The 13,140-nt window shown below is 37.1% G+C and overlaps 1 protein-coding gene across 1 annotated transcript in view; it reads right to left on the bottom strand.

The window, feature by feature from the left end:
• ENTREP2 (endosomal transmembrane epsin interactor 2) overlaps positions 1-13,140 on the bottom strand; it is a 740,326-nt gene that overhangs the window by 72,395 nt on the left and 654,791 nt on the right. Inside the window, exons 6-7 of the mRNA XM_063449144.1 lie at positions 12,437-12,597; positions 11,735-11,870 (exon numbers count right to left, since the gene is read on the bottom strand). Of these exons, the coding sequence (XP_063305214.1) occupies positions 11,735-11,870; positions 12,437-12,597 (297 nt within the window). The remainder of the gene's footprint in view (positions 1-11,734; positions 11,871-12,436; positions 12,598-13,140) is intronic.

Here is a 13,140-nt window from a genome sequence, read left to right as displayed (position 1 = left end):
CATGCAAAGGCCGTAGGTTGAGCAAATGATCTGAGATCACTTCCTCTAATTACTGCAATGCGTGAATTGAGAATTGTCCCTCACCACTCTGTTTGAACTAGCAGATATCTAAAGTCCCTGTTTGCTTCTGGCAGTCTTGAGTGCCGTGCAACGGCCGTAGTTTGAGGAAGTGATCCGAGATCACTTCCTCTAATTACTGCAATGCGTAAATTGAGAATTGTCCCTCACCACTCTGTTTGAACTAGTAGATATCCGAAGTCCCTGTTTGGTTCTGGCAGTCTTGAGTGCCGTGCAAAGGCCGTAGGTTGCTGACCCCTACTTTATATAAAATTGGATACACCTGATATTTTGTAACCATCTTACTGTATCTGAAATGATTAACTGATATTTTTCATGTAGTTTAATAACTGAAGCATTGTTAAAATTTACAAGAAATTATTCTAAAACAGCCCAATAAATATCTTGTATCATCATATTCAGTATCACTTAAAAAAAGTTCTATTTCACAACTAAGGAACAGAATGGCACTCATTTGTTTAGTATCACAATTACTTAATTTTAGCTAAATCAGTTACAGAGTCAAAGGAGTACAGAGATCAGGAGAAACATATGAACAGACAATATCAGATACCAGGAAAAGGATACACAAGGAATGCACTTTTTGATTACGAGAACCACAACAAGGCAACAAGGAGTGGGCGATGGAAATCCTCATTAGAAAAGCTACATCATTATTATGCACCAAATTCAGTCCGGTGAATTTGGCATTCGGTCCCGAATTCAGTCTGGAGAATTTGACATTCGGACCAAATTTGGATGCCTTTCAAAACTTGTGGGCGCGAGCATGCATCATTTCAGAGAATGCTAGGGGACCCAGGTAAGAGAGATCCTAACAGGATTTAGCTCATATATACAAATGTATGAGTCACATTACAAAGGAAACATTTTCCCAACCCCCCAAAACTAGTAGTATACAGAATGCGCCCCACAACCTCTATGCACATTTACTGCAAATCTAAGTGATCTCGTCACTCCGGCCAGGCCAAATGTCATGGTAAGAAACTAGCTACTGGGAACACAGCAGTGGAGAAGCACACAACATAAATACATTTTAAACTGCACTTCAATTGAGTGGATGTGTTGGGTAAAGCAGAAGCCCCCCTTTCCCCAACCACCCACCAAAAACACCAGAGACAACTTCCATTGTATACAGTCCCAGAACTAAATTGGAACCAGCATTATACATACTACACATTGAATATTAACAACATGAAGCCATGGGTATAATCATAACATTGTCACGTTTGCAGAGGGAGTGTTGTTCCTGTTAAACGGGGAACCTCTGGCATAGGTGCCCATATTTGCCTGGTTATGGATATAGGTGGCCAGTCTCCACTGGAGGTTCTCCTCTGAGCCTGGAAGAGTCCCACACGTGCCTCCAACAATCTCCCTGGAAATAAGTACCCACAGTATTGTGTCCTAGCAATGGCAAAATGAAACGAATAAAATCGAAAGCAAAATGATAATGAAACCTGTGTACTTAGGGAAGCTGTCATCCATTGAGTAGCTCCATGGCAAAGCAATATATCCCTCCTAGGAAATCTAGTCATGCATCCCTCAGATATTAAGGCAATTATGATGTGCTACAGACATTATGAGCAACTGGAGGGTAAAAGCGTGCATGCGAAAGATTTAATCTCAGGGCTGTCATGGGGGGTCTCAAGGCACCATCGGCACAGTCAAGCTGAATATTAGCCAGCACTTCTTGGCATAAGATTTGTTAGAAAAGGGCCATCAGCATTTTTGCAAGTAACTCCTCCTACTTCCTCTCTGGTAGGACCATAAAATGAAAAATGTTTAACAAAGGTTTTTGGTAATTTTCAATGTAACATCCGGAGAGGTGAGTGGTACCCTTTATAACACTGTGAATATATAAAATGCATGTATTTCTGGATAGCAATATCCAGAATATTGAGGCTTTATTCTAAATAGTGATGTATATTTATTATACTCATAGTGATAAAACACATGCAAAGGTTTTGCTGTCTAACTAATATATTTCAGGTAAAACAACTGTATTACTCATTACGCATTTTAATAAATGTTCCATTGCAGATCCATATATGTTATTAATACACTTATAAGTGTCATTTACATTTCAGTGTCTCTGGATAGTGGTTATTACCAACATTTAGATTTTACGTATATATCACAAGCAATTTAGCTTTAAAAAACTCTCTAACCAGTTGATATGGACAGTTATAATATAACACAATGAATTATCATGTATTATATTATTTCCACACTATTTTAAACCTTTAATTTTGGAGGCATAGAATATGCTACTTAAAAGGTGTTACAAGATCTTCTGGACTTGCAAAGTATTGTTACTCGTAATACATAACAATGATCATCCTTCTCGATGAAAAAACACTGAGAAACCCCAGGGGGTTTAAATCCTCAAGGCAATCAAATAAAAAGTATAGGTTTAAATTGTTTCCACTGTCTATATATAAGAGCCATAAATAAAACACAAAATGTGCTGAGACAAGGTCAAAAGGACACAGAGAGGATGTCATGTTTGGCAAGAAGCATCATCCCGGCTCAGTCTGAGCACACTTACGTGTCCGACATCTCATAAAACCGGTGGCAGAAACCACGAAAAGTCATCAATCACTTTTCAGCTAACACTTGTGTCCAAGACTTAATTTAAATTTGGCCTTTCATAAAACTAAATGTGACACGCTATTTTAAAGCTATTAGGAAAAGAGCTTTCAGTTCATGTGGAATTTTACATCAATATGTGTCTTCCGCCAAAGTCAAAAGAGAAAGACAGAGAGAGAGAGAGGGAGAAAGAAAATGTTTTTGCAACAGATTTGAAATCAGTAATGACAATTTTTACAAAGAGATCGGCAGTTGCTGTCTCTGTGTGAAATTTAGCTCGGAAAAATGTGTCGAACAAATCTGGGGTTTAATAAGATGTCTGATATGTTAAGATGCATGAACAAATTCTATTAAACAGGCATTGTGCTTCACATTTATAGAAGACGTCAAGCTGAAAATTGAATATTCCTCGACACCACGATATTCAAAGCAAAAGCTTTTGTTGCACGCAAATTGAATTTGCAAAAATGGTTTCTATATGCCTTTCTGTCTGTTTTCAATCATGATGTTTTATTGTATTAAAATATAGGGGTTGTGTTCACTGACTAATATGTATTCTTATTTACTTTTGTTTTCACATTTTTAAGACTGAAAATAACCAGTCAGCTCTGGAAACGGCTTCCATACTCTGTGAGGTCGTTATGTATGAGGGTCTTGTAGAGCAATAGTAAATAACAAGATGGAATAAGGATAAAGCACTAGAGAATGCCTTTTATGTGGCGAAATGCATCTGAAAGTCCCTATTCTATTGTTTTAATACATTTTTTATGCATTTTTATTTTTTTTCTGTTTTCTGATTCTTCTGACCTTCATATCCTCTGGATCTGGTTTCACATATCCCAGATAGGGATCATACCACTTATGCTGACATCATAAAGCAAATAGGTTGCTCCAGTAACTGTAATTAGGAATCTACCGTTGCTTACTTCTGTATAAATATGGTGAGCGTTAAATGTTTTTGTGTTTACATTTTATATGCCACTGACGCTGGAGGAAGCTCTCACAGCTACACACTGGTTCCTTTGAGCTTGTTGGAAGTTCTATACTTGTAAGTGTCTTTTTCGCTTAATATATATTTACCCACCTGTGTTGGAAGTACTACACTATTGGGATTTCCCTGTGACCACCCATCTTCTCATTTCATATTGTTCATAAAGTCTTCTATTTATCAATAGCAGAGATAATACCACCATATGTTGTCTGTACGGTGTGTGTACACAGTTACATCCACCTCCAATTCTTGAGTGGGGAATATACAGCTACACACTGGTTGTCTTGAGCTTGTAGGAAACTCTACACTTGTGAGTGTATTTCTTTAGTTTCTTTCTTTACATCACTGTATTATTGTATGAATTACTACTATGCTCTGTCTGCATTTGCTTATTCTTGTCCACCACATTCTGCCTGTACCATAAGCCAGAAGGTTTATGTCTACCTCTTATTCCTGGGCAGTGAATATACAGCTACACACTGGTTCCCTTGAGTTTGTTGGAAGCTCTACACTGGTGAGTGTGTTTCTTTTCTTTCTTTACACCACTATGTTATTGTATGAACTACTACACTATCAGACCTCTGTATGTGTTTTCTATTTCCTATTCTATATACTTCATTATATCACCATACATTGTCCATTCCAGAGCTTGTAGCTTGTATAAAGCTCTATTGAATGTGAGTGGCTTTTTTTTTTATTCTTTCCTGTATCTTTCATTTATTTAGACATATAGATTCTCTCTTATTTTTCTCCCTATATGGCACATCTGTGGAGTATTGGATATTGGAAATTAAAGACAAATGCACAAATAAGACATGGACTTCTCCAGCAACATATTTGTGTATGGTACTATATTTGTGATACATTTCTAGCTAGACGCAACCTGGTTTCTTTGTGTTATACTTATTCTTGGTGGTACACTGTCACTTTTGCTGGTGGAAAGCTTTTTTTTTTACTTTGTATCTTTTTATGAAAGTATGCAGGCAAATGAAATGATTCAGGTATACATTGTATATTGGGAAATAAACATGTAATCCAGTCTGTTAGTGAGTAGATAAGCTTATTCAAGTACAAAAGCATATGTAACAAAACAGAATTCTATCTGGTAACACAGTAAAAGAAATCTATAAATTACAAAACTGTCCACAGCTGATAAATTTAATCAGCAAATAAATTAAACTAAATGCATTTAGTAATGATAGATGACAAAGTCAACCGTATACAATGTAATTTTAGGGGGTCAAAATAGTTATCCTTTTGAACATAGGTTCTAAGGATGGCCTTCTAGATATTGTTAGGCCTATTCCTGAATAATTCCATGCCATTATGTGGCTTATCATGGATGGTATATAGTGAATGGTAAAGTAACTATTCTGATAAGGAGAGAAGGCAAGAAGAAAATCTGTGCATACCTCATGGTGAAAATCAGGGGATATCCAATCAACTCTATAGGCATAAGAATTGCATGGGCTAATTGTGGTCAATAACCCAATTGTTGTCCCCTGGAGGAAATCAGTAAGGGCAATAGGGTGATTTAGAGCCTGCAACATCAATGAATAGCACAGGCATGAAGCAAAATGTCAGTCCAATAAAGACAATATAGAATTAAATAAAAAGAAAATAAACTTTTTTTTTTTAAATTAAGTCAATAGCAAGCTAAAAGGTACCAAAAAATAAATTAATTCAGGCAGTAGGTGAGCGATCAACTCCACAACAGGATATACTTTATAATTGCCAAATTATTCAGGCCCAGTTCGAGGCAATAAACACATGTTTATACATACAATAAATAAAATGTAAAATAGGGAAATTATAATGTCTGTTGACCACACCTCGGTCCTCATGAAAAGATATCAATGTGGTTAATAATACTACTGTGTGTACCCATGTCCCTTAATAAACTTTAATAAACTGAATGATACTGGCATTGAAGCTTCACACATCCTCACGCATGCCAAAGGCCATGACAGATCAGCTGACCAATATGGAAATAGACTTGACAGACCATGACGTTTACTAAGAGCAATGCGAAGAATGGGCAGTAGACAGGGTAGACGTGATAAGCAGGCATAGTAAAAAACTTACAGTCTTCAGGGCTTAACTTAGCTTTACATCACTTAAGCATGAACAAATAAATACCTAGAATATAGCTTTTATGGGAAGGAAGCAGAAAAAGAACATTCTTGACCGTAGAAAATGCTGGCTTGCCCATCAATGGTGGGAAATGAAATGTTGTCTTCTAGGTTACATTCTTGGCTAAACCACTCCATTTTCTAGAGTCCATGGCCCATTTCAAAATCTAAACCTTCTTACCAATAACTTGTTTAAACTATTTACAAAAACAAGCAGGGACCTATCAGAAAAATTGCATAACTTATTATTGATAGATAAAAGCCAAAGCAGATCACCATTATGAAATGTTGAAGATGTTCACAAGGGAAATCTATAGAAATCTTTTTCTTGATATTAGTGGAATAAGCATAAAGTTAAGGTTATTTCAGTTAGTAGAGAGTTTTGAATGGTTGGTTAGAGGCACGTGAAACACTGAGGGAGATAATACCCAACAGCAGTATATTGTATTCAGGTATAACTAAACAAACTACAGAAGGCTAGATCCACTAAAGTAGAGGAAGGACACCATTCTATTATATTTCTGATTGGTTGTTAAATGGGCAGATATAGTATTAAAAACTTTGGTTATTCTTCTTTATTTGGCAATTTCTGATTTGATAGGTCAAATAGAAGATGAGTTTCATTTCAAGACTGCTTTTTTTCTCACCAAAGCATGGCTATATTTAGAGATAACACCTTCTGAAAAGCCATAGAGGTGGGCAGTTTTTGTCTAGGATTTTTGTCACAGCTTGTGAAGATGAATCCTTGATAGTACAATGAAGGTATAGAATGTATTTCTTGATCCTTATAAAGAGCATTGTGTAAGAGACATGGGCCCATTACAAGGTTTCTGTCTTGTACGAACCAAGTATTAATGGTTAATTTTCAAAGGTGATATTGACTTTTGATGCTTAAAAATGTTTAGAAGATATCCAAATATTTGTGAACAGAGTCTTAACAAAATAAAGTCTCTAAGCTGACTTGCAGGATATTAGATTTATATGGACTGATAATATAAAATGGCTCAACAGTTCCCTCAAATTATACTATTCTTCCAAGGCAAGTTACTACCAGAAGTTCTTTTTTTAATACATCACAGTTACTTTCCCCTCACGATATCAGATTTAAAAAAAAAAAAAAGACCTGATATACTTTTGAGATGCTTTAATTTGGTTCTGTTATCTGAGGAATGCCCTATGCTATAAATTTGTGTTGTGTCAGTGTTTCTGAAGATATAAGGCTTAATGGAAAAGGGAACTAAACTGAAATATTGCCAGGCTGTATGATGTTAACATAATAATATGTGCTCCTATCTTGGCATAATTTTAAACACATCATTGGTTATAGTTGGATAACACATTTGGTCATAGAGTTGATGTACTTTTCTTGTACCCATATGTCTCAAGTACCCATTGACATTTGGCAGACTAGTTTGAAGGATTGTTCTAAGAACCATCATAACTTTGTATAATTACAAAGTTGATGATGCCTAATATCCCTGAAACTTTAACCCAGTTCCTCAAAACTGTTAACCAGGCAGCCCGAAAGCTCAGTAGATCTGCAGGGAACTTAAAAGGTTAGTAACTGTTTGTTTACTTACATTTACTTTAATTGCACTTATATTTGTATTATCTACAAATTGTCCTTTGAATTCCCTTTGGATTTGAACTGAAAATGATTTGCTAAATGCTGATATTTGACACAATAAATAAATCTGTGAGCTGGACAAGTGGATATTGAACAGTGTTGTGGACTTGAACTCTGAGCCGGATCAGTATAGGTAGAAAACATTACTTTCTACCTAACTCTGGCTAGCCACCTCCAATCTGAGTGCTGTTTGGGCAGAATGGGCACTCGGAAGAGAGATTCTCAGGGATGGCACTATTGTAGGGATGTGGGTATAGGAACCCAAAGGTTAACCTGGTGCCAAGGTGTCAGGTCGCTAATAAATTATCTGCTCAGGTACAAACACCAAGGTGCCAGGCAGGTATGTTGCAATTCTATTGTTCTCCCTGGTAACCTCCTGTTGAGGCCCCAGGTATAAAAGTGTGACTTGTGTGACAATAAACTAGTTCTTCTTCACCCTTCACCAAGTCTTGTCTAGTGTTTGGGTGAGCCAGCGAGACAACAGCAGCAAAGAGCTTTAATCACTCTGAGCTATAATCACAAGGGAAAGGGGACTTGGCAGTAACACAAATAGTCATGGGTATACTGCCACAAAAACAATAATACTTTATGTTCTATCCTATTTCTTAGGAGCACTTTATTATAGGTTCTCTTTTGTGCGTTACCACTTTTATTTATTAATAATGAATTAAGCAAAGCATATATTTGGAACATGGGATGTATAACTAGAATGACAGAAAAAATCCGACTTTAGACTTTAAATCTATCCCACAAGAACTGTCAAGTCAGATCTATGTGTTCACAATTCTGGTGATGATAATAATTGATCTGATACAATTCTTAAAGCAACTCAGTTTAGTGTTCACTAAACCCAAAACTGAAATGAATGAATATCCAGATTCAATATTTCCCCCTAATTTGGCTATTATTTCTGAATCTTGCAGTTCACCCACTAATGCAACGTGTAGAAAATGAATCCCTTTTATGTCCAACACATTTAAATCTTCCATTACTCACTCATCTTAACACTATCTTTGATTCTTCACCTAAACTTGCTATGATGAGGGCATTTAGTGGCAATGCTAACTTAAATAGAACACTATATCATTTATAAGTGGTTTTGTTTAGTAGGAAGCTAAACATTCAATGCATATAGAATGCTGGCAAATGGGAACTGAGATACACATTGTGCTGCACATAGTAATTGTGATAGCAAAGCATCATTGCTTGCTGCGCTAATTATTTTGGCTGTACACATCATTCTACCACAGAGAAGATCACATTACAATTGTTGGGTAGCAGCCCACCAAGCGAGAAGATGCTGGCACACAGTTTTATGAGGATTTCACTTGCATATCACTCTGGTAATTATGCCCACAAGGGATACTCCATCGTATAATGTATTTGGCTCTTGGTGTCAATCATCATAATGTAATTTCTTATAGAACGTGGTCTCATCACGGAGTGACAGGCCTGGAGCATATTGCAGGATTCCCTTCATTTTTTATACCCAGTTGTGAAGCCATCATCCCTCTGGCCTGGGGGCTTTACACCATACAAAGTTCAGTAAGTGAGAGTCCGATTTGATTCTTCACTCTTCTTCATAATAAGCAATTAATCTCACAGAAAGACTACCACAATCACTCATACAATGTTATCATGGGTTTTTTTTTAACGTATGTAGCAGCACATTTTTGAATATGACTTTCACCTCCAACTCAAATTATAAATACATTTGCAAAAGTTCACTCACCTAAAAGAAAGTGCAATTTTAAATGTTGTGTAAACTAGTTAAAGGGACACTCAAATGCTTAAATCCATGTGTCCAGTTAGTAGATATAACCTAATGAAATTGTGCATGCATTTAATCGTGATTTTTTTCATTGTTGGTATATTTAAAAACAGCTTGCAAATGCTGCAGATATTTTTCTTCCCCAGCCCAGACTTTTGCTGGCTGTCCAATCACAGACTTTCCTGTGGAATTGCCTGAGTGTATTGACTGTCTCTTTAGTTTAGCTCCACTGAGCTAAACAACAAATAAGTAATGAGACTGGTTGTCTGATTGATAGCCAGGGCAGTGTAACAAGGTTTATTTATAAAAGTACCTTCTATGGAAATCTGTACACTTTCTAAACTTGAAAAAGAAATTACATTCTTCGCGCATAAGGCATTCCAGTTAGGGGTCTGGAGTGTCCCTATAACTTTTAACTCCTAAGTACACTATGTCTTCAACTCCTCATTATATTATAACATAAAGAAGAACTCACGCATGTTAGGTGGACAGTGAAAATAAGTTAAAGTAGTCAATAATGTACAGGTTTTTTAGTTAAGCATACATAATTTTGATCCATACAACCACCCTTTCTGCACTTCCCAGCTGTGTTTTCCTGTTTGCTCCAAAAGTGCTGATGCACATAATATCAAGATGTTACCTATCTGCACAAAACTTCCAGAAACCTGTTTGTTTTATATACTTTACTCATCAGTACTATGGAAAGTTCAAGGAACATTATAACTGGGTGAGTCATTTTCTGGTCTTAGCAGAACTCACTGTCTAACCTGCAAAGTCTTTGAATTTACCGCAAATAGAGCAAATACCGATAGGTATATTTTTACTGTTACTGTTGTTGTTTTTTTCATTTTGACAATTTTTATTGGTTATAAACTTAGACTACAGAAAAGAAAAGGGGGAGGGGGAAACGTAAAAGCATACTTTCCATTTTAACATTTCCACTGGATTTATTGACAAGTTCACAGTTTCTGTATTATATCCAGTTTCAATCGCATCAACAGGAGCCACCTTATAACCAACCTGCAATTTATTGTGCGTTGAACACGGGCCCCGAATTTCAGGACCAGAGTGAAAGGCACAGATCAGAAGCATATTTACAGTATCAATAATTAATCAACTAGTTTCCCCTATAACCTACCCGGGTAACCTATTAAGTTGAAACTGTGATTCAGGTCTTGTGTTGTGTGTCCCTTATGTGTTCTCTTTCGTAGAGCTTTCATTGTTTTTGGAACTTGGTAACCTGGCTTAGTTCCGTCATTAGTTATTTACAGTGGCTATCTTGTTAATGGTACAGAGGTGTGTGGATGGGTCTGAGTTTTTGCAGGTTTGCCAGTCCGGTATCTTGCGGTATGTGGTAGCAGGGAACTACAAAAGTTGGTCGTCTTCCGCTAACATCCTATTGTTAGCTTGTCAGTGCCTATCTGTCTTGTGTGGTATTGGTGTCTAGGTGAGAGTAGTATGTGGAGATCAGCTTCTTTGGCAACGTAGGTGCCAGACAAGCAGCCACAAACTTTTAATCAGCAAATCCAATGGTAGGCAACTTTCAGCACTTCAGATAATGTGGACTACAGCTCCCCTTATGCTTTGCAATGCATTATGGCTCGTAAGAGCATTCTGAGTGCCGAAGATTGCATAAACATCTGAGGGCCAAAAGTTGCCTACCCCAATCTAATCCATATTGGTGAAAAGGGCAGGCTCAGCAAATTGGCTCCAAATTAGCGTGTGCAAACTGGGCAAACAACTTGCAACTGCTTATAAATGTAGAGAACTTAAATAAGCCATTGGTCCCCATCTTATTTAAGGAGTATCATATTTAATAGAGTACCATGCGCATATCATTAAGTGGTACATTTAAAGGACCACTCTAGGCACCCAGACCACTTCAGCTTAATGAAGTGGCCTGGGTGCCAGGTCCAGCTAGGTTTAACCCTTTTTTATATAAACATAGCAGTTTCAGAGAAACTGCTATGTTTATATAAGGGTTAAGCCAGCCTCTAAATCCTCTAGTGGCTGTCTCACTGACAGCCGCTAGAGGCGCTTGCGTGATTCTCACTGTGAAAATCACAGTGAGAGCACGCAAGCGTCCATAGGAAAGCATTGTAAATGCTTTCCTATGCGACCGTCTGAATGCGCGCGCAGCTCTTGCCGCGCATGCGCATTCAGCCGAAAGGGAGGATCGGAGGCGGAGAGGAGGAGGAGAGCTCCCCGCCCGGCACTGGAATAAAGGTACGTTTTAACCCTTTCCTCTCCCCAGAGCCGGGCGGGAGGGGGACCCTGAGGGTGGGGGCACCCTCAGGGCACTATAGTGCCAGGAAAACGAGTATGTTTTCCTGGCACTATAGTGGTCCTTTAAGCCCAATGTACTCATCTTTTTGATCAATGAATTGTCAAGGAAGACATCAGTGCTTGGTTTAATTGTTCTTCAAATGTTATAAATGAGTTGAACATGCTGTTGTTACATAATTGCTTATTACTCAATGCTAACTGTTTATATTATGAACAGTTATTTCCATATATACATATAACATGTAGCAATCATCTCTTCTTACCTGGCTTGCTGGTGTTTGTCCCACAACTGCTTCATATGGAGGTGGAAGCTCAGATGGGTACAAAATGCCAGGGCTATTAATGGAAACTTCATACAAAGCACTGAATGGAGAGTGTGGAAAGTCCAGGTGAAGTCCCCTGATGATCAAAAATAAAACATTCTTACAAGGAAAATACTTAATATATGTATATACTTATACAAAAACCCTGTACTCTGACTGGCTTTAGAACTTCAACTTTGCCTGGTATCGGACCCAAAGTACATTACGTGAAAAATTGTACCAGCACTTTTGGTCTTCTTAAACAAATCTTTTTTTCCGATATTATCTAATAAACATCAACGTTTCAGATCTCAACTGGAACTTTCATCAGGACAATTAGGAATATAGATGATAAATAAAGTTAATATTTGGCACTCACTCACTACAGTTATGAAGGTAAAATTGCTATAAATGCCTCTTTTCCAATAGCATTAATTTTATGCACATTTTAAAAGACATTGGACTGTCAGAAGGCAAGAAACAAATAGTTTTCAATAAATACAGCATTACATCGCTCTATTTCCAAGTAATGTTATATTTGATGCAGTTGTGAAATATCTATCCCGATTACGGTTTACATAAATATGTTTCTCTATTTGCAGTTCTATTTACCGTCTTTCCAATATCATGTAGCTTAAATTAGGTAAATGGAGACCGACTTACCTCTGTACTTCTAGTACTGGTGTGCAGGTATACTCAGGTGGGTAGTATGGCGGTGGTGGGATCGGTGGGATAAATTCATCAAAATCCAGTGTCTGATGTAGAATAGTTCCGTGTGCCATCATACAATCCATGTTCGAAGGATGTCCTCTATGGGGCAAAAACTGGAAAGCAGAATACAATCATGTATAGTAAATCATGCAGAATCACATACTACATACATTAACAGTTAACCCTTAAAGTAGCACTGCATTATAAGCAACATACTGTACGTTCATCTCTCAACATATCAAGGTGAAATCCCACTGTATATATTTTTTTCATACATTTTTCACTTATTAATAGTCGTGTCATGTATTGACAGGCAAGGTGTTGACAGTTTGTTATGTTTGATTAAAATGTTATATCAATTTCCATGAAATGGCTTGCACACACACTGTTATTACTATTGCACCAATTTAATATAATAAAGTGTTCACTTGTCATAAGGCTTCCATACTCCTTTAATTGCCTGAACAAAAATTAATTAAGTGCCTAGTCTTGATACCCAAGTGGATAACACAGGGACGTTGAAAGGTACCTGATGGCTCACATTCTGAGAACACGTTGCATAAAAAAATGTTCGACTCCAGAAAATGAAGTGATTTACAGGATATAAAATACTGTGCGATAAATTACATTTACATTTTCAGTTTGTAAATAATATT

This window comes from Pelobates fuscus, chromosome 3, assembly GCF_036172605.1.
Source record: "Pelobates fuscus isolate aPelFus1 chromosome 3, aPelFus1.pri, whole genome shotgun sequence".
Classification (NCBI taxonomy): Eukaryota; Metazoa; Chordata; class Amphibia; order Anura; family Pelobatidae; genus Pelobates; species Pelobates fuscus.
This window is presented reverse-complemented; position numbering and strand designations above follow the sequence as displayed.